The sequence below is a fragment of the Rutilus rutilus genome (genome assembly GCF_951802725.1).
Source record: "Rutilus rutilus genome assembly, chromosome: 4".
Taxonomy (NCBI): Eukaryota; Metazoa; Chordata; class Actinopteri; order Cypriniformes; family Leuciscidae; genus Rutilus; species Rutilus rutilus.
In genome coordinates this window covers 38,430,248-38,453,825 of record NC_140212.1, presented here as the reverse complement: position 1 = coordinate 38,453,825, position 23,578 = coordinate 38,430,248, and the positions used below count along the sequence as shown (strand labels likewise).

At 37.9% G+C, this 23,578-nt stretch overlaps 1 protein-coding gene and 1 long non-coding RNA gene across 2 annotated transcripts in view; one reads left to right on the top strand and one right to left on the bottom strand.

The window, feature by feature from the left end:
* LOC311289261 overlaps positions 1–23,578 on the bottom strand; it is a 153,254-nt gene that overhangs the window by 41,299 nt on the left and 88,377 nt on the right. The gene's annotated exons all lie outside the window — the stretch shown is intronic.
* LOC311289219 (uncharacterized protein) lies at positions 2,888–15,828 on the top strand. Its single transcript, XM_084407042.1, has 4 exons — positions 2,888–2,960; positions 3,676–3,891; positions 11,842–14,172; positions 15,284–15,828. Exons 2-3 carry the CDS (start codon positions 3,735–3,737, stop codon positions 13,245–13,247), a joined length of 1,563 nt encoding a protein of 520 aa, XP_084263168.1. The 5' UTR covers positions 2,888–2,960; positions 3,676–3,734; the 3' UTR covers positions 13,248–14,172; positions 15,284–15,828.

Below are 23,578 nucleotides of genomic sequence, written 5' to 3'. Positions count from 1 at the left end.
ACATTATCTACTACTTTAATAACTACATCACCGTAGCCTTTACGCTAGTGCTAGCATGCTATGTAAACAAACTCTTGAACCGGAATAGAAAACTGTTTAGTCAGTTAAACCCGCTATGAATCATGGGAAATAGAACGGGCGAAGAATAAGGTGAATAGTGAACGCTACACACTACCTTGTTTTTCGAAGCAGATGCAGAAGTGAAGTCCCATCTCGTACCCTGCACATAACGTACCCAGGCACGGAATTAGCACCATCCTTTTTCTTGTTCGGAAACTTGTGAACTCGATGTCCTGACAGGCCATAATTCACAATAATTTACCATGACGATCATTAATTGAAATACAATAACCACCGAAAACACACTGAATCACGACCGCTCCAACTGAATACCAGCCTACTCTGCACTGGGCAAACGCAGAGCCCGGCAAACGACTCCCTCTCATGACGTAATATGATGCATTGATGAAAATAAGAGTTTTTTCAACACGGTCAAGGAAACTGTCACGTTTTCTACTAAATTTGTGCCCTTATGTCTTGCAAAACAATTTTAAATCCTGCATTAACTTTTCATATGGTATTTTCAAGGTTATATATTAATAAAAAAAAATAAAAAATGCAATATGCCCTTTAACTGCAACATTGCATCTCATCCTCAAGTTCTTGAACACATCTGGGGGTTCATATGGTCACGTGTGGTTTGGCACTGCAGGACAATTAACTGTCGTACTTTCTGAGACGTCTTACATTACAGATGATGGCTTTCCTATTAAAGACAAAAGTAAAAAAACATTTATTTAACTTAATATGGTTAATGCACAATATAAGTCCCCCTGTGGTGAAAATCCCATTTTTATGTTGTTTATCTATGTGGTGTTTTTAATGTGCTTTAATAAGACAAACCATGTGCAAATTCTTAAGTCGGCACCATTTTTTTTTTATTGTAAATTATCAAAACAGTCAAAACAGACTTTTTCATCGACGAGGACTCCTTATCCTGTGACTCATATGTATGTATGAATGAACGGTGTATAAATAACCGTGCAGTGCAGCCTTTTAAACTTGCCACAGCAGTGACAAGCGCCTCTCACTGCTCTGCTTTTATAGTTTTTCAAGATGGCGGAACTACATGGAAGCCTCCGTGGACCTACCCGTCCCATGTATATAAAGATAATAAATTCTTCGTTTACGAGGATTAGTCTGATCATTGGCATAGGTATTTGTACACCATTGAGGGCATATTTATGAATAAAAATATTGATTTTAGATAATAAAATACCTAAAAAGCTACATATTGTCCCTTTAAACTTCAGTGAACTTAAAGACAGTCTCAAAAACACACTTTGAAATCACAGTTAAACAATCAGATCAACGTGTGATCGTCAACGAGTGGATCTCTGAGCTGCAGTGAGTGAGTGGAGGCGGGGCTCATTTGCATATTCATAGAACCGCTTATACTAAATGAGGCAAGGGTGTCTAGTTACATTCTAAATATTTTAAGGCATGAAGAATTTTTTTTCAAGGAAAAAAACAACAACGCTTAAATATGTCATTTTGGTGATCAAAGATGAGTTTTAAGGGATAAAATCATTGACTACAGGAGACTTTAAAAATAATGCTATTATTGTGTAATACATCAGTATATGCTGGAATTAACATTAGCCAAGCTTAATAAGTGATGAAAAATGTTTACTGTTACCTTTTCTAAACTACTGCATTTAACTGTAACACAATACAACATTCAAGTATACATTCTTTAAAGGGATAGTTCACCCAAAAATGTAAATTCTGTCATCATTTACTCACCCTCAAGTTGTTCCAAACCTGTATGAGTTTCTTTGTTCTACTGAACACAAAGGAAGATATTTGGAAGAATGTTTGTAACCAAACAGATCTCGGTCCCCATTGACTACCATAGTATATTATAATGAATAACGTAAAGAAATACAAAAAATCCAGTTGGAAAAAAAAGTATTTTACTTACCAGAATCAAAATGTGTGCTGTATATTGCTAGTTGCTTAATATCAGCTTTCTCGCTTCACTGCTGCAATCCAGGCGTGTTTTTCGGAAATCTAAACACTTTAAGCAACTATTGTATTTAATTGTACAGTACAATCATAACATAGTACAGAGACTTATCTTAATTTCATAATGTCCTTAAACATAATAATATTGCTGGCCATAAATTGAGAAAGTGTGCGTCCGGTGTGCGATTCCTTGTGTTGTCCTAGAAGCGACGCGATGCGGCGCTGTGTTTCTCGTCCAGTGTGCAACCCCCTTCATTTTAATTTTGACATTTTAAATAGCAGGATTAAATAAATTATTACAATCCCACTGTCCCACATCAAGCACATCCCGCCACTGTTTTGAATGCGCTCGACAACTAACTGGAAACGTCCAAGGAACAAAGACGTCACTTCCTTTTTTTTTAAATAGCCGTTGAAGTGTTCTATAAATATTTGGTGATTATTTATTTTTCTTTCTTTTTGATTTTCTTCAAACAGCAGCCAACATCAAACCTGACAACCATATAAAAGCCATATAAGCTAATCATAAGTCTCATTTAAAAGCCACCCACACCCCGAATTTGAATCACTACATAGGCAGCAACTCGCAAAAAAAAAAAAAAAAAAATGTATACCTATTTGTTTTAGACTCAAAATAACTTAATATGTCCATATTTTTCAAATTTGTTAAAAACACACAGACTCTTACATGTATTTCAATTCGGACACATTAACTCTGCTTTATGAACTCATACACTCTTTTTAGCATGTTTGTTTTCATCACATTTGTAACAATTTTAATGCAGGGATTAACTGGTAAAAATAGTACATTTCAATGCACGTTTGTGATTTTAGACAGCAGAGTGTGAACAGGACTTTTAATTTGATGCGGTGACATGACGTCATAAGGCTGCGCTGCGCTCATTCATCTGTTGGGATTCGACTAAAGAAAGGTTTGTTTCAAGAATTTAATGTTTAAATCGATAGAAACCGTGCAGTAGCCTATGTGTTATTTATTTATTAACTTTATTTTTCAAACGATTTGAAATGAGTTATTTGTTATTGATTAACATTGTAGTTATTTGTTATTGATTAACATTGTAAGGCTTTATCTGACTTTAATGCTGGATATTTTTGTGAGCAAAGCGCATCCACACATGAGAAACAGTAACCCTGCGTCTCATTTCATTTCCTCTATCGTGAATCAGTTTATCATAAACACGAATTCAGTCACTGGTCAGTAGTGATGGAGAACCCGAGCTTTTCGATACTCCGAGTCAATTGAATCAAATACTTTGCGAAATGATTCAGTGATTCGAATAGTTTGAATCACGACACATGAACGAGAACAACAAACACTTAAACATGTGTATTGACAGATTTTACAAACTAACTGCTAATGTTTTCATGAAAGTGTAATCATTTAAATATTGGCTAAAATGTAGGCTAGATCATAAATATCTAAATGTGAAGTGCCAGTATAGTTGTGTTCTTATATTAGTTTGCAGAGTTAGTTTTGAGTGTTTTATACTCTAATCAGATCATTTAAGTCCATTAACTCTCTTTCTGACTGACTCTCTTACCAGTGAACTGAACTACTGAACTGGTACTAGAGCTGATTGAGACGTGTGGATTTATTTTCTTTCTGTTAATTCTCATCTTTAACAGGACAAACACAAAAAAAAACTCCTGGTGAAGCGACTGAGATCCACGTGACTATTATAAAGATGGCGTTTATTAAAGAGGAGATTGAAGACATAAAGATGGCGTTTATCAAAGAGGAGAGTGAAGACATAAAGATGGCGTTTATCAAAGAGGAGAGTGAAGACATGGGGATTGAAGAAACATTCAGAGTCAAACATGAAGAAACTGAAGAACAAACAGGTTGGTTTCATTCTCAAAGCTGAACTCAGTCATTTCATCTTTATTAAAATGTCCCAACTCTACAGAAATAGAGAATATAGCAGAAGTATAATCATACAGAGATTAATACAGAAGTAGCCTAAACAAAATAATTATTCTGTTTAACATTTAACCCAATATCTACTTCTGAATAGAGAGCAATGAAAAAGTCTGTATAAAATTTAAATATTCTATGAAATGTATCATTGTACTTCTATAGTATCATACTGAACTGGAGGGATTTTGTTTAATCCCAAACTTCGGTATTTATGGAAAGGACCACCGGAGGAAAATAGGGGAGGGTCATGTCTTTTTATTCTTTGTTGAGGGGAGGGTCATCCAACTTTTTTTAGTCTAGGGGGAGGGTCACCCAACTTTTATATTCATTAAAACAGCAACATTTCAAAGTGGCTTGTTTGCTGCATATCTTTTACATGTAGCTCCATGTTGCTCTCGCGGTATCAGCCCCCCCATCTATATCAGATGGGTCTGACCCAACAAAAATCCAGTTTGGCGCTGTTTGACAGAAAAAGTGCATCATGTCAGAACAGAACGCCAATGAAATGTTTACCCGGCAAAGCTTTAAAGCACGAGCAAATAATTAACTTTTGTGATTGCGAATAAGTGCACAGTGTCCTGTGAGTGCAACTCTACCGCTGCATTAACATGTGTGATGTGAATGTACGTCGAGTTTTACAGTATTGGGACTGAGGCGCCAGAACTGCAGCTGATAGAATGTGCGCTGTTGCACGATACTACCATATTTTGTTTCCACAATAATGTTATTGAGTAAATATACTGAAATTGCCACCATAACAGTGGAGTGTGATGTGTAAGATGTAGGGCTACCACATCTTTAAATTACTATTAGTATTATTTTAAGTTAACATAATAAAATACGTAGACCTACACCAAAAAACTAGTTGAGGATAAATTCGTTAAAATTGGGCAATTCCAGCGTTATGGACGTGACATTTGCAGTAAAAACTTGAAATATAAATTCTCAGAAAATGCATTTAATACCAATATATTGAAACGTCTGTTAATATATCCATACTCCCTTAATAAAGGAGTCAAGACATTAGAAAAATATCAGTCTACACATGCGTTTTATATTTAATATGAGGGAAATACACATGTGACGTGACACAAAAAATCTTTAACTTTTAGGTGGCAAAATATTTTTTTGTAATTCTATGAATTACACTGCGCAAACCAAAAGATATATACCCATCGGATGAAGAAGGGTCGGCCTCCACAGAACATAAAATATTCGTTTTATTTTATTTTTCGTGTTCGCATTTATGTGAAAAAAAAAACGGGCGTGACAGTTCTCCATTACGGACATGACTGCTCTGAAAGCGACTTTAAAAAAAAATCACAGAGACCTCAAACAGAAAGCACAAAGTCTGTCTTTAAAGTGAATTTCGTTTTTTATTAATTGTATCTTAATTTTAATCAATGTTTCATCAACCAATTGCCTGGATTTATAAGTAAATATAGTAGAAAATAGATAATCATGACACGGAGGCGCCGGCGAGTGAACTGGACTCTCATCTCATAAATGAGTCGAAACTCAGCGTAAGGTAGGCTACTTGCCTCACAGACCTGAGAAATATATAGAAAGCTTGAAATGTCTACTTTTAAACAGAACAATTCAAAACGAAGGAAAACAGACTGCTTTCTGCTTATGAATGTGCATTTCTCTCTGGCGCGTTCTGGGAAGATCACGACGCTTCGTCAACTTCATCTTTGCAGTCGACACAGAAAACACTTGTTTATTAATAAACAATTAAAATGTCTCCTTGCTATATTTGACATATTCATAATCATTACTTTTGCTGGTTCTTTGTGACAGCTTTTAGATGCTTTATTGGCAGCGCCACCCACATGTTGAACGCGTCACACCGCATCAGCACCGAAAACATGATTTTTTTCTAATCTAAAATCAAAAATCGTGATACGAACCGAATCGTAGGTTTGGTCTATCGTTACAGCCCTAGTAAGATGAGAAAGCAAGAGTTTATTGTTGTAAAAAACAACAACAATGGCTATCTGAACATCTTTGCCAAGCGCAAACCAGTACAGAAGTAGGCTAATCAATAAATTATCGGGGAGGGTCATGCCTTTTTTCACAATCATTTTGGAGGGTCATAGAAAAATGTTTTGCTGGCGAAGGGAGGGTCATGTATTTTTTGACTACAGATCTCAAAACTCCTCCGGTGGCCCCTTAAATAAAAAACGAACAGTCCCTTATTTTTGCGGCCTAAAATGTCTAATTTCGTAGCGGCTTTTCTCAAAATTTGCGACAATATTTGCGCTGTTTCTTGTGTAGTTTTTCACTGAAAATACACAACAGTCAACATTCTTCTAACCATTTTATTACTTTTCTGACCTCAAGAACCATTGGGTTCTGCAATTTCTAAAAGGAGAACAGTGATATTAACTTAAAAATATAATTTCAACATTTTATTTCAAAAACTGTGAAACTGGGGTTGTCAGGTCCTCTAGAGGAGTCTATGCTCCCTCTTTAGAAAATGTTGTATATTTTAAAGGTATCAATCAATTTTTTATAGCCTATGTATCAAATATGATACAACAGTATTTTGAGCAACATTTATTTGTTCATCTCTCAATCATGTAGGCCTATTGCATTGCTTTGTGTTTTAAAATATAACAATTGACCTTCCCTTCATATTCTCAGCATATCATGGGCCATAAAAACCTGGGATATTAAATACATGACAAACTTTTTTCTTTTATATTTTGTCTAAAAGGTAAAAAAAATTAAATTCCATTAAAAGAAAAAAAAAAGGTTTTCTGACTATTATTTAATTATTTCAGGCTTTACAGGGTAGATAAATTAAGCCCTATGTGAGCGGGACGGGATTAGTTTTGCAAGGGTAGATGGAGTAATGTAATTTTACCAAAGGACATCTGTAATAAAAAATTGCCAATTCACACGGGATAAGAAATCTCAGTAAAACTGGCAGAAGTGGGAGGGGTAACTTGGTTTTATGCACCGCCGTCATCTTCCTGTATTACGTTGTTTCCTGATATCACGTGCGCAAACAGATATATAATCTATAACAGTGACTATGTTTACAAGCTGTCAATATTCGGGTTATGGTCGGGTTAAGGTCACTATTTGGGTTTCTGAAACATTCAGAATAACCCGTTTACATGGGTGAGCAGAGAGAGTTTCTCCTGTATACATGGAATTTGTAATCAATTGGGAATATCTCGATGTAAACGGCGACGCACAGTTAGCGTCTGGACGTACGGACAACCTTAAAGGAACACTCCGACTTTTTGGGACTTTAGCTTATTCACAGTATCCCCCAGAGTTAGATAAGTCCATACATACCTTTTTCATTTCTGTGCGTTCTGTAAGTGTTATTTGATGCACCCACCGCTAGCCTAGCTTAGCACAAAGACTGGATGTAAATGGATAATGGTAGCATACTAATCCCAATAAGTGACAAAATAATGCAAACATTTTCCTATTTACATGTTGTGATCTGTATAGTCACAGCGTGTACACATAACAAGGCTATATGAGACAGAGACCATTTTTAATCGTATAAATACTGGGAACTATATTCTCACTAGGCGTAGGAGCACAGCGAACAGGACAGTCAAGGAATTAGGGACAATAGCCGCTTTCCGACCGGAGGAACCTTTTCACAGTTCCTAGAACTATTGGCTAAAGTACCCGGATGTCGGCGTGTTCGCACCGCAGGAACTAGGAACGATTTTAGTTCTAGGAACTCCATTTGTAGGAACTAATTTGGGTCCTACTTCAGAGTAGGGTCTAAACCAGCACTATAGGAACTATCCGTGACGTTAGTGTACACTGATTGACCGAACGCACGCGGAACACCAGCACCCGCCATTTTTAAAACAGCTAGAATGTAAACACACAGATTATAGCCTATATATTTACTCCATAAACTAACTATACACACATGGAAAACAGTGATAGATGGGTCTCTAAACCTTTATGCGCAAGAGAAAATCCAACGCAACTTTGAGGGGACCAAGCCAAACATGATTATGTTTATCTGCCCAGCTAGCAACACTGGACATCAACCACACGGCATAGGCTAATAACCTTTTTTCATATACTATCTACTTTCTATAACAGTTCTATCTAATAAGATATTAAACAGTACTGTTAGACAGATCGCTAACTAATAAACACAGAGAATGCGAGCATTGTTTGCTCTGGCGTTCTCAGCGCCGCCAAAATAAAGGTGGGCTGAGTCAAAATAAAAGTCACCGTGCTTGCGTCACTCCCTTACCCCTCCTACCAGTTCCTATGGCCACTTGGCCAGTGCGAACGCAAACAGCAAAACCGAGTTTGGGGGAGAGTAGTTCTTAGAACTGTTTAGAAGTGGACAGTTCCTAGAACTAAGTTCCTAGAACTACTTGGTCGGAAAGTGGCTAATAATGTAATTGAGGGCCTGTGAGAGAGTTCTGAAAATGTTGGACCAATAGTCTGATAGTACCGGGGCATGACCAGAACATGTGAAGATAATCGGCTGGGGATTGTCTGCATCTGTTACAGGCATCACTTCTGTTAGGAAACAATTTAGCCAGTCTGGCATTAGTGAAATGAGCTCTGTGAAGCACTTTACATTGTATTAGGGCATGTCTAGCACAAATAGATGAAGAGTGAACTAAACTGAGAATGTTTTTCCACTGGTCAACGGAAATGTCAATGCCCAAATCTTGCTTCCAGATTAGTTTAATGGAGTCAATTGGAGATTATTTTACCATAAATGGTTGAAATCAGTCGTCTTTGACCAGAGTCGAAGGTGAGAACTGAATCAATTTCTGATTTGGGTGGACGATTGGGAAAATGGGGAAATAACTTTTGAATAAAGTGCCTCACTTGAAAAAAATGACTATTAGGAAGGTTAAATTTAGCTGAGAAAGAGGAGAAGACTTCGTTTTCATACAGGTCGTTTAGAATAGAGAGACTCTTATTGAGATTTATACATCATCTGAAAGCTGAATACATAATCTTTCCATTGATGTATAGTTTGTTAGGATAGGACAATATTTGGCCGAGATACAACTATTTGAAAATCTGGAATCTGAGGGTGCAGAAAAATCTAAATATTGAGAAAATCGCCTTTAAAGTTGTCCATTTCTATTGGCGATAGTGCTGCATCCATTCACAAAAATACATGTTTTATATATTTAAGGTGGGAAATTTACAAAATATCTTCATGGAACATGATCTTTACTTAATATCCTAATGATTTTTGGCATAAAAGAAAAATCTATAATTTTGACCCATACAATGTTTTGTTGGCTATTGCCACAAATTTACCCGTGCAACATAAGACTGGTTTTGTGATCCAGGGTCACAAATATCAAAGAAGCTGTCTGAAAGGGACGGGGAAAATTAGTGATTATTTGAAATTGGCATATGAATCGATGCTCTATGTAGACCAAATTGTTTAAGGCCAACCCAATATAGAACTGACTTGCATTTTTCCAAAAGTGGTGTAAAGTTCTTAAAAAACAAGTCTTTAAGCGAACCGGTGATAAATATCCCCAGATATTTAAACCCATCCAAGGCTAATTTAAAGGGGAATGAAGAATGAGGAAGAGATTTAGCCAATTGGTTAACAAAAAATAACTGGCTTTTTTGAAAGTTTTAACTTGTACCCTGATAGGCAGCCAAACTGTTCTAGAACAGATAGTATAGGGGGGAAAGAAGCTATGGTGTCGGAGACGTACAATAACAAATCGTATGCATAAAGGGAAAGTTTATGGACCAAGCCATGGCGTATTCTGACAAATTTTTTTTATCTAAAAAACATACTAACATTATAAAGGCACCCCAGGAAACATTATTAAATAATCCATGCCATGGGTTGGAGCTGAACTCTGCAGGAAAGGTAGATTTCCAGGAACAGGACATCTAGTGTAGGGGTGGCCAACATCAGTTCTGGAGAGCCACAGTCCTGAAGAGTTTTTCTCAAAACCTTATCAAAAACACTCTTGAGGGTTTATAGAAAGCTACAGACAGGTGAGTTTTTATCAGGGGTTGGATCAAAACTTCAGGATTTTGGCTCTCCAGGACCGACACTGGCCACACCTGATCTAGAGTGTTTATTGCGTTCCTATTCTTTGCTGAGGAAAGCACATCTCATAAGCATTCATTCTTTCACTGTCAGAGTTTTTTTTGTTTTTTTTATTTAAGTTGCCATCCACCACCAGCATTTTTATTGATTTTCACTTTCGTCAATGGCAGGAGAGCATTGTGTCATAAATGAGTGATAATCTCATCATTGGTGGGGAAAGAGATTTTTTAAATTAAAACTTTATCAAAATCAAATAAAACATTAAAGGAGAACTTGTAGGGGGAGCTTGTGGGGAAAACATGCGACAACAAAAGGGAAAATCAGCGAAGAAGTGACTAAAGTGCGCTAGGGTTGCCGAGTTCTCCTTTAAGGATGTACTTACACTAGGCGATCTGAACCGTGCCCGAACATGTTTGACCCCCTAAGTCTGGTTCGTTTGACTAGTGTGATTGCTCCGCAAAATGCACCAGAGCACGGAACAGCTACTACTTTTGTGTGCGCTACTGTCATCATTATGACAGCAAACATATTCTACTACTATTTGAATAGTACACTTTTCAATTAATTTGATTCACTCGAGTATATTTAGGTTTATAATGGGTCTGGTTCTCACCTTATTTACCCCTTTTCCACCAACAAGAACCGGGTGCTGGTTCAGAGCTAGAGCTATTGCCAGTTCGGAGTTGGTTCGACTGACGAGCTTACTAAGAACCCGTTTGCGTTTCCACCGGCCAGAGAGCCACAACAGAGCTATATCTTACGTCACTGCATACGTATCATGTTGCCCAGCAACGCTAGTGCGGCAGCGCCAAACACAAACACACCAGACTTGTTCGAGATGCATCGGCTTCTCGCAGAACGATCAGCACATGAAATCAAAGCACTGCGAAAGCGATCAAAAAGCACAAGGAGTCGTATGATCTCCAAACACTCCCGAATCTCTGATCGGTCCACGCTGCTCCGATGCATCTCGAACAAGGCATCAACAATAATAGACGTTGCGTTACTATGGATGCTCATGGGTTTGCGAAAATAAATCGGCATCCAAACACGGCGAATCCAACGCGTTGGTGCAGCTCGCCGTAACTTACATAGACGGATATTATAATCGAGCTGCTATTAGCTCGACTAGCTGCTATTTAAAAATGGCGGTCACAAGTTTCTCTTCAGTCTTGTTGGCCACGGTAACCCCGCCCCCAGCCTCTGACGCAAGCGGTTCTTTCTTGGCTCCGTTCTAGACCCTGCAATGATTTGGTGCTACTTAAGAACCAGTTTTACTGGTTCGGAGCTGGTGCTTTGGCGGTGGAAAAACAAATAACCGATTTGAAACTAGGCTCTGGCTCCGAACCAGCACCAGCTCTGCCTTGGTGGAAAAGGGGTAATTGATAACCAGGAATTGTAGTTTGCGATTTAAAGCTACAAATTCATCCAATGTCCGCTCTCTCCTAACAAGCTGATGATCTTAATGTGATGAATAAGGGGCAAAATGTGCAGTGGTGGGTTCATAGGTCCCAGTTTTAAAACACTGATGTATTGAGGAAGATCTATAGATGGGATGGGCAACTCTGATCAAGGATGGAGCTAAACTAAAATAGTGAACCTCCATGACCAAACTCGCATGCAAATTTAACCCAACCCCAAAATGTCTTTAGTCTTCAGGACTGCTTGAAAATTACAGGCAGGTGTATTTGATTAGCAATGAAACTTAACTCTGCAAGACAGTATAGGATAGAATAGGGTATAGAGCATACATGTTGTTGGTTTTGTGTTGTTTTGATGCTTTAAATGTCTAAATTGGATTGTCTTTCTTTCCTTTTTTTTCTGGCCCTAGACCTGATGGCACTGAAAGAAGTGAGTCATGAACTTAATGAAAGGGAAGAAGAAAAAGAACATTATGATAAACATGATTTCATGACTGGAAAAAGATTGACACGGGCTAAAAAGACTTCCTCACAAAAAAGAGCCCAAAAGACAGGAACTAGAAGCGATTTCACCTGCCGACAGTGTGGAAAGAGTTTCAGACATAAAGGAAACCTTAATGTCCACCTGAGAATTCACACTGGAGAAAAGCCTTTCACCTGCCAACAGTGTGGAATGAGTTTCACTGAAAAAGGAAACTTTATAGCCCACAAGAAAATACACACTGTGGAGAAGCCGTACACCTGCCAACAGTGTGGAAAGAGTCTCAGACATAAAGGAAACCTTAAAGCTCACATGAGAATTCATACTGGAGAGAAGCCTTACACCTGCCAACAATGTGGAAAGAGTTTCAGTCAACAAGGAAGCCTTACAGTCCACATGAGAATTCACACTGGAGAGAGTATTTTCACCTGCAAACAGTGTGGACAGAGTTTTAGTGGAAAAGGGAACCTTAAAGTCCATATGAGAATTCACACTGGAGAGAAGCCTTATACCTGCAAACAGTGTGGACAGAGTTTCACTCGAAAAGAAAGCCTTAAAGTCCACATGAGAATTCACACTGGAGAGAAGCCTTACACCTGCCAACAGTGCGAAAAGACTTACACTCGAAAAGAAAGCCTTAATGCCCACATGAGAATTCACACTGGAGGGAAGCCTTACACCTGCCAACAGTGCGAAAAGACTTACACTCGAAAAGAAAGCCTTAATGCACACATGAGAATTCACACTGGAGAGAAGCCTTACACCTGCCAACATTGCGAAAAGACTTACACTTGGAAAAGAACCCTCACCAGGCACATGAGTATTCACACTGTAGAGAAGCCTTACATCTGCAAACTGTGTGGAGCGAGTTTTACTAGAAAAGGAAAACTTAATGCCCACATGAGCATTCACACTGGAGGGAAGCCTTACACCTGCACTCTGTGCGGGAATGGCTTCACACGGGAACAAGGCCTTAGGGAACACATGAATATTCACACTGGAGAAAATCCATTTGCATGCAATCTGTGTACAAAGAGTTTCAGACGTAAATTAACTCTTAATTACCACATGAGAATTCACACTGGAGAGAAGCCATTCAAATGTGCTCAATGTGAAAAGAGTTTCAGATATAAAGATAACCTTAAGTGCCACATGAGGATTCACTTGAAAGAATTTAGTTGTCGTCAGTGTGGAAAGAGTTTCACAAATTGGAAACACCATAAGAATCATGTAATAACTCACACAAGAGAGAAGTTCCCATGTCTTCAGTGTGAGGAGAGTTTCCCATATCAAAGAAACCTGAAACTGCATTTGCAAACTCATTCTGGAAAGTAATTGCTGTGTTTATCAGTGTGACAAGGTTCAAAGGAGCAATTTCAAAAATCTTTCTCTTGTCATCACGCTTACAGATACACCTGAAAACTCATGCAGATCTGAGGCTCTGCAATTTAAAATGGAACCTGTAAATATGTATCTGTGTGAAATTATGGCTATATTCACATATCTGATTTTCCATAAAAAATGTTTTGTTGTCTTTTTTTTCTGTGTTAGTTTATTCACGTGACTTTTAAATGTGGCCTGTATCAGATACTCATCTTCTACAAGACTCCAGCCTGGAATGTTCAGCACAAGTGATTCACCCATTGTGTACATCCACACCTGACCATCTCCTTTGCACTTGTCACAGTCCTCCTGTATGTTTAGTTTCTTAGTAGAGACTGATATTTAGATATATTTTCTGTTCTTTTGTTTCAGTTCACATTTCTTGTGTATTTGTGTCTATAGTTACAAATCATGTTTCAATGGTTTCACTTGTCTTGTTTAGTTCCTTGTTTATCCCTTTGTATTTATGATATATGGAGAAACTTTGGAGTTTCTTTGTTTGTTTATGTGCATTATGTACCTGTTCAGCTCTAGGCCTGCTTTTGGTGCTTTTTTGGCAAATGGTAACTCCATGTTTTGTTATGATCGTCAAACTCTTATTAGCATTCGGATATTTTAATTGGCATTGGTCCCCCGGGACTCTGTTGTTATGGATTCACTCCTCCTCCGTATTTACTTTAGGTTCCCATGGAGCTGCTTCGGTAACTTTGTTGCCACCAAAGGAAGAAAGGTCATTCGAAATGTGGAAAAAAAATCTAAGGCCCTCTTTACACCTGGTATTAAGATGTATTTAGGTTGATTGGATCACAAGTAGATGAGGGAGACACATTCCCGTTTACAGCTGATGTTTTAATCTGTCTCTTTTGTCCACTTTCAAGTAGGGATGTGCACGAATATTCGAATTTTCGAATATTCGATCTGTAATTATTATTCGAAAAATAAAATACTATTCGAATTTTATCGAATTTATGAAGCCGTAAATACTTTGCGGGTCGTAAATGCAGTGAATCCCTGATAAATCCCAAGCACTAACTCGCAGTTATAATTAAATGGACTGGGTGGCACTGTGGCGCATGTTTAACAAGTTGTTTGTATTTTATCATAATGTCGTCGTCTGCCTCGCGAAGTTTAGAATTACTAGTCGAAAATGAGGTTACTAAATGATTTTACAAAATGGAATTACTTTTGATCAAATTAATTTATTAATCTGGAGTTATAATATCATCACCACAATGAGAAATCACATGAAATCCAAACAGCAGCAGTCAACTGAGGAAAGACAGCTGTCTATCACTGCATCACGACTGCAGGTAAGCGCAGCTGTAGTGCGAGTGATCCGAGATGATAACTTATCTAATAGTAAAAATGATATTGAGGTATATTCTTCCTTTAAGTTTTCTTTGAGAGAGAGGTTTAAGAACAGAAAACGCAAGGTGCTGTTAGAAACTTAGAACTAGAACACCGTTATCTTTGTTTCTCTGAAACGTCTGTCAGCGCAGCGCGTTTTCTCACTCGAGCATAAATTGCTCGCGGCGTCCCTCCATGTGGATATTATTGTTTTTCTCAACATAAACGTGAAACAATATAAACACGATAATCATATGCTGACTCGAGTGTATGTGTACGTTCTCTACGATAACTGGCGCAATCTGCTACTCTGCTTTATTAGGCGTTTTTTTTCCGTTCGCGCTGCTTGAGCATATAGGCCTATCCTTTTGTTCTTATATTTTTTTGTTTACACATAGGCCTACTGTTTAATGTTTTCAATTAAAAGAAAACTTTAACACATGTTGTAAGCTTGTTGTGTATATTGCCTAATCATAAGCTTCTTCAGAAATGGTGACAAAACGTAAGAAAAAATTACCTTAACAAATAACGTATTTTTCGTTAAACGTCATTTAAATAAACGAATATTCGAATATTCGAATTTTATGAGCCCGAATATTCGAATGCAATATTTTTAAAAAATGCCCATCCCTACTTTCAAGTCAAGTCATCTTCGTTTATATAGCGCTTTTAACAATATAGATTGTTCCAAAGCAGCTTTATAGTGATAATAGGAAATTAAAGTAACAGAGATTGTTTTGGCTTTATAGCAGCTCTAGAATAAAGTCATTTTCGAGCTAAAATTAGTTTTGATTGATTTACTTCCGTCACAACGATCATTGTTTATTGACTTAGGGGCCGTTAACACAACACCATTTTAACAGAAAACTCTTAAGTAGTGATGCACCGATGTGAAAATTGTGGCCGATACCGATAACCGATATTAATATTGCTGTTATGGTTGATACCGATATTTACAGATGTCGATATCTCTATATAGAAAACACATTTTTATGATAATCAAATAAGGAGCTATTTTCCAAAACACTTTTTTTTTTTTTTACTTTTGTCATTTATTTTCCAAAATTACTGATATCAGGCATGTTTACCTGTGTGCAAAATATTTAATCACACTATGAATAAGGATGAAAAGGCAATGAATAGGCAATGTCAATATCTGAGAGTTTTGTATAACATGCTCATTGGGTTAAATGGTGAGATTGACAAGTGCTGAAAAACTGTGCTGTTGAATTTACGCCTCCAGCCTAGTTCAACGATTGTGTAGGCTGCTCTGTACCTAACCTCTGTCATTAAGAAACATCCGGAAATTTCCCAGATATTTATAAACACCCCTCTGATATATAAATCTCTGATATATTAAGTGAATCCCAACAAAATCCCAGTGCATAAACTTTCAATTATGTCCATGGTTCACGTCAACACACGCTGAACACTTGCTAGGTGTACGTGCTACGTGTAGGCTAGAATAAAGTTGGGCTGCAGCTACAGTGGATATTTTAATTGTTAGCATGCTTTTCATCCATTCAATGGTGAAACGAAACTCTTCTTATCACTCAAGGAAGATATTTTTCCACTTCCGCATAGGCTGTTTTTTTTTTTACTAGGGTGACAATACATCAAGACTTTAGAGGAAAAGCAAGCTGCAGTCGATCGATACTGTATAGGCTACTGAACCGGCCTGGAAGTGTACGTGCATAGCCCGAAGGACGTTAGCTTAATTTCTACTATGTCGCCATATGGATTGAGCCAAACTCGACTGTCAATTTTGAGAAAAATAAAATTTGAACGGGATCAATTATCAAGCAATGTATTAGAATATATTCGAATATCTACGAGTCAAAAAACGATCAGTCAAAAAATGCGTCATGAAGAGGAAAAAAACATTTACAAGTCACATTTATTTAGAAATTTATTTCACACAAAAAAAACCATGCAGACGGGACAGTTCTCTGTTACGGACGGGAGCGCTCTGAAAGCGGCACTAAAAGACTGCTTTAAAACTTTCACAGAGACCTCAAACAGAAAGCACAAAGCCTGTCTTTAAATTTAATTTCGTTTTGTATTAATTGTATCTTAATTTTAATCAATGTTTCATCAACCAATTGCCTGGATTTAATAAATAATAAGTAAATATAGTAGAACATATTTAATCACGACACGGAGGCGCCAGCGCGTGAACCTGTAGCTTGTCTCATAAATGAACCGAAACTCAGCGTATAAGGTAGCCTACTTGCCTCACAGTCCTGAGAAATATATAGAAAGCTTGAAATGTCTACTTTTAAACAGAACAATTCAAAACGAAAGAAAACAGACTGTTCTCTGCTTATGTCATCAGTATGAAATGTGCATTTCTTCTCTTTTCTAACCTTGAACCATTTATTTTCTTACCTACTTACATAACAAAATACTTATTTTAAAATGATTTAAGTGCTAATCAATATGCAGCGAATATTGATCTTGACTGTATCCGCCGGAATGTTCCTTAAAGGTCATCTCTATACAGCCCGCCAATTGAATTGCGACGCTTCCTGTTCCCGCCGTTTATATACTGTCGGTTCCCGCACGGTTTAAAATCTGGCAGGCAGACGTCAAGAAGCTCAATAATGTCAGCTGAAGATTCAAGGTATTGGACTTTTATTTCATCTATTGTTGCGGCTATTGTGTAGCTATTGAGATATAATCAATTAAACTGTTAATTTATTGCTAGATGATACTTTTTGTCAACCCATACAACGTTTATTTTGTTAACATAATCATTAGTGAACAACAGCATTTTGAATGTAGGCCTACAGATACTTAGGCTAACAGCCTTTCTTTTAGTTTGGTTTTACAAAATCTATATCTCATTTTTGTTTGTGGTTAAATAAGACATTAACGTTTATTCAGAGTTGGTTCATGTTCAATTTATTTTTCAGTAGGACAATGAATCACTGATAGGAAATATTTTTATTGCTTGTTATCAAATAAAATAATTAACCATATACAATGCCGTGCCAAAATTCTGTGCTTGCGATATTTAACGTCACTACTTGTCGTGACTCATACAGGTGACATGGCGATAGGCCTACAGCAACTCTCAGCACTATAGACGACGCTTTTTTTTATCTATCATGTAGTTTATTTGCTCGAATGAAATATTGAAACCATAAATGTTAAAGTGATAAACCACGAACCAAAAAAAACGGTCTTTTCATTTAATTGTTTAAATTGTTAAAACTGGAAAGTAAATGCCTTAAAGGAGGTCTGCTGACTCTGAATATATACTTTTTTCAGCTTGTTGGTGTTTAAACTTAAAGGGGTCATGAACTGGCTTTTTAAAATAAAATATATTGTTGTCTGAAGTCAACTTATGTTGCTCACTTAGTTTTTACATTAAAAAACGTCAAAATTATTAAGTATTTTCTACCCTGGTTTTGAGCCTAGCTCCTGAAACGCTCAGTTTTTATGGGCGTGCCGAATTCATGACTTGCAGGTAAACGCCCACTGCTATGATTGGATAACAGTTTTGCATATTATAATGAGTTTCATGTAATGCTGGAATCAGAATGCTTAGTGAATCAGCTAAACAGGCAGTGTTGTAAGTAGGCGTTGATCATCTTCTGCAGTGTTTGATACCCTTTGACCTCATAGATCCCCAGTTTGAAAAACCTGTCGGTCGCTGTGCCTGCTGACTGCTGTCAATTAAAGCTTTTATTGGACTAACAAGTAACGTTTTCAGTTCTGAAATTTCCAGGATATTCTTATAAATAAATTTCTTAGTTCATCACCCCTTTAACACAATTTAAGGTAATGACTGTGCTGTACATGTGATTTTATTCCATACCTTTCACAATTTCCATGATATTTTCTATTTGTACATTTTTTCCCCATTTCAGCAGTAACACACGATTGGAACAAGCAGCTAGGTTCCTAGAAATGGCTAATAGTTTGCTGCTAAACCCTACCTCTACATCTTTGCCTCAAGTGCCATCTACTGCACAACCACTGGCTTCCACCCCAGCAACAAGCAGATGTTTAACATCATCCCCATCTCCCATGTCCTGCTCTTCAAACCTTTGCACACCCTCTCTCTTCAGCCCCTCTTCTGTGCATACAGCATCTGCTCTCCAATCAGCATCTCTATTACACACTGGCACACCTGTAAACATGCGCACCGGGCCAGCCCTTAGTAGACTCTTACAACCATATGTAAATATAAGGTCCTCAAGAGCTCGTCACAGGTTAGGCCCTTCTGCATGGGAGCATGAATTCTATTGCATGGCAAGTCCATCATGCAATAATTTACCCACACCAGAGGAAAACAGTATTTTAAAATTAAGTGGGCTTGGAAAAAAAAAAGTGCGATTTGAGGATATGAACGGATCATTTGCAGATTTTACCCAAAAAATTGGAGAGGAGTTCCCTGCATTAAAGAGAGCAGGTCCATTTAAAATAATGCGTACAGCCAGGGGTCGTCAACTTGTTGACATACCAATGCCACCAGAAGGGTACAGTATCCCATATCTTAGACTGGAGAGTGGCCTAAACCAAGCGGTTGCTTATATTGTACCAATTCAGAACAGCATTCCTCTTGTACGTCAGGAAGATACGGCAGAGGTAACTGTAATAAAGTTTATTTTATTTTATTTTTTAAATTAGAGTGAAATAATTAATCACTTTGTATAACAACATCACAAATTAAAGCTAATAATATAGTTATCTATGTTTTTTTCCCCTTTTTGTACAAATACAATTATTTGAAATGTGATCTGTTCTGTGTTTTCAGAATGTTGTAATGGAAAGGTGCAATATTTGTTGCTGTGAGGTGCCTCTGCATAGGCTTGAAGAGCATGTTAATCTGTGCAGCAACAGGTGTGTATACCTGCACCAGAGTAAAGTTGCCTATTCAACACTTACTGTAGTAACAACATTTAATTAGCTTACTAGATCAAGGCTGCTATATTTTATGTATAGGCAGAATGTTTTTTTTTTTTTTTTTTTACTTATTAACAACAAATAACACATTTTTGCTTATTTTTTAAGATCATCTGCTCAAGGCGATGCAAATGGAGGGTAATATGGAAGAAATAGACAGCCTCTGTACATTAAATTGTATTGCTTTATTAATGATATGTTTTGTTTCATAGGAAAGCAAGAAATGATCCTCGTCCAGCTTTTAAAATTCGTGTTGCTTTGTTGCTTGACCACAGTATGGCAACATTTAATAGCAATTTTGGTAAATTAACCTCATTTGATATTCACAAAATATTTTATTGGTAAGACTGTGGGATGCTTTATTAATATCATTATCATTTTTCAGCCACAGAAATGAAAAGGATAGACATTCCTTGTGACATGCCTGAGGCAGACCTAAAAGCAGGGTTCCCGCGAGTCTTAAAGCCTTAAAAGCATTGAATTTATTAATTTGGAAATAATACCTTAAAAAGTCTTTAAAAAGTCTTGAATTTTGATGTCTGGGTCTTAAAAATTGTGCTGTATGTAACTTCTCCGTATTGTATTTTTCCTCAAAAGTTTCATTTGTCAACCACGATCATTTTGATTAAATAACGTAGTATATATAAAGAGTGGCGGAACCAATGATTGAGAATGCAACGCAGCCCCGGGTCACAGTGCACAGGACTGTGAACACGTGATGCCTTCAACACAACACAAGTTAGCCTACAAAGCGGAGCTCGCTCGCGTACTACCAGTAGCCCGGGGCTTGATATGAGGTCGCTCGCCAACAGGCAGATCACATACCGCGTCTTTTTGCGTGCTCAAGTTTATTAAAATGTGGGCACGCGGCAAGCGCTATAGAGCTGGTAAGTCCCGCCCCTTCCGTAAAACCCCGCTGGACCTCTCGGTTGAAAAACCGTCAATGCAAGTGAATGGGTGAAAATAATTATTTTCTGGTCCCGTTTGAATTGTGCCATGAATGTGAACCAGGCGCGGATTTATGGGTGGGCCTGGGATTGATCGGTGGCCCACCCAATCAGATTAATAAAAACAATTAAAAAAAATTATTTTAATAATATTGAATTAATAAATGATTTCATTGTAATAGTTTTTTAGAATGTTTAATCGTTTTTTAATAGACATTTATGTACAGTAGCTACGAAAAATAGCTACAAAATAAAAATATTATGTCGACATATCACGTGTCAGTCCATATCACGTGTCAGCTATCACGCAACACCGCGGGCGCCGGCGCGTTTCGGACCAAAAGTTTTCCGTCACAGCGGCAACCTAACTGAGCTATGGCTAAACAGCTATCATTGACACACTTAAAAAAAAAAAACAGGTCTAGATGATGATATACTTCTGAACCATGGAAGGATGGATGGTCGTGAGACACTTAACGTTAGTGGCTTATTTTCATCAAAAACATACTATTTGTATTTCAAATGATCCAGTTATAATACAGCAACTTTTATTTAAAAAAATGATGACCTACCCCTAACCCCACCCCTAAACCTACCCGCCACTGGGGGTAGAGCTGTAATCGGGCCTTAAAAGTTCGGCCCGAAAAGGCCCGAGCCCGACAGAGTTTGGCCCGAGCCCGGCAAGTACATTTTGATTGACAGCTTTTTAAAAGCCCGAACCCGTTTACAGCCCGACTGTCCAAAAGGCCGTCTATCAGCAGTGATAAGAGTGTCGGAGAATAGCGCGGACACGCGCTTCACACCGCGAGCCGGCACACGCACCACTCGGCGGAAAAGGGAGAGAAAGAAAAAAAGAGACGCACGCACACACACAGCACCTTAGTCTTTCGTAAAAAAAAAGGAGTAATTTATACATTTTTTAACATCATTTATTCATGACTAACGGAGGCTAGAGGCCACTTGGAAGTTGGAACAAAGAAATAAAATAAGTCCTCCAGAGACCAGCCTCCATTTCACCTCCTCAAGATCCATTTTCACGCTAATCTAAACACATCACCTGACCGCTCATTTACCACGCAACCCGAAGCACGAGCCCGAGCCCGTGTAAAATAATAGAAATTAAGACCGAACCCGACCAAACCCATCGGGTCCCGTCGGGTCCCGTCGGGTTCGGGCAAAGATCTTCAGCTCTAACTGGGGGTCTGATGACCTACCCCTAACCCCGCCCCTAAACCTACCCGTCACTGGGGTTAAGACCAATCAGGGATGACTTCCCTAATGAATATTCATGAGTCTTCCCCTACCATCCTGGGAAAAAAAATATCGCCACCCGCAGCCAGATGGACAACATCTTCCTTTTTGCTGTGGAGAGTGCGTTGTATGGTTGCTTAGCAACGACAGACGCCACAGGAAAATCAGACCAAATGTTATTAATAATATTAGATAAGCGGATGTGCATTGTAAATGTCAGTAATTCATCTTTTTTGACTCATTCTTTTTATAAAAAAATATTTAAAGGCTGAAATATGTGAGGTTTATCTTTTTATAAAACCATTTTTGTAAAAACTTTATTTGAACTTGTACATATTAGTAGATAACATGTTGCAAGACACTCCTTTAAAATCTGGCCATCATTTTTAAAAGCGCTATATAAATGAAGATGACGCCCGGCATTTCTCCCCTTGGGTTTTAGGTTTCGGGAAGGGAACAAAATCCACCACCCCGTCCAAACTTTTATGATACTGGGTATATGATTTGCACAATCCATACGCACAACGCTTCGGCATGTTTCCCTCGCTCGAAAGCTTGCCAGACCTCCCGCGCCTAGTTACGGTTGCTAAGCCACGATTGGCCTGTGGCGGTTTTCAGGCGTGGCTTAGCGAAGGGTCAATTGAGTAACAAAGAAAATTCACTTGAATAAATACCAAAAACAATAAATGGATGTAAACAAAATTGCACTTCAAAAAATATTAAACATTAGGCTCAGACATAAATAGTGATACATTCCATAACAGGCAAAACTGCCAGTTAGGACCTTTGTAAACAACTAAAAAAAGCCTTAACAGGCCGTATCACACCATTTTGCACTGTCCTCCTGTTACTTTGTCGACTAAACGCCCGAGTGATTGTGTCCTGTCGGGAAGATGGAGACGCACTTTATTGCGTGTATATGCTACGCACTGAAAATACTTGGTTAGGATTAGGGGTGAGGAGTGCGTGCGTATTACACACCATAAAGTGCGTATCATATGCACGCAAAAACTCACGAACTAACATTCGTGGTATAGATACGCATTTTCATGAGATCGGGCTCGCTGTCGCGTTTAGCTTTGAAACCAATTCCATCTTTTTCTTTTTCTTTTTTTTCTCCAACTCACAACTAGCGTCTTCTCTCTCTCCCAGCAGTCACCGCAAGCAGTCCCGCGCCGCCTCCCCACACAAAGATCATGCAACTGACAAGAGAGTTTACTCCTCATATACGCGAAGGAACCGAGAGTGGTCATCCAGTCTCTTAGGTAGAGAGAGAGAGAGAGACGAGGAAAACAAACAAGCATGCAAATGGAATTATCGCGGCCGGAAAAATTATCGAGCTCATTTTTTTTTTTATCGTGCCATTAATTGATTTATTGACTATCGCGACAGGCTTATTCATCATTTCATGACTACAGACGTAACTCGACACTGTCATTATTTTTACGCCAGCTAGTTGGAACACCACAAATGCAACACTCTAAAGTGTGGTGAATAAGCATATTTGAAAGCTGTCTGAAAGCTCATGTGACAATGAAGAATTAAGTAATGGCAGTTTTAATTTTTGCTGTGCTATCACAGGAATAAATTGTGTGTTGCAGTGTAGTATCAGCAAGATTTTTTCTTTTTTAAAATGTATAAGTATTTCGATATATACTGCTGTTTTTGCACTCTTTGGAACCTTTTTCCTTTGGAACCTTTTTCTATCTACTTACCTATCGTACTATCTATCTGGATATCTAATTATGAAATTGTGTGTACTGCTTCTATCTATCAATCAGTCTATCAAATAATCAATTAATCTTTTTTAATATATATATATAT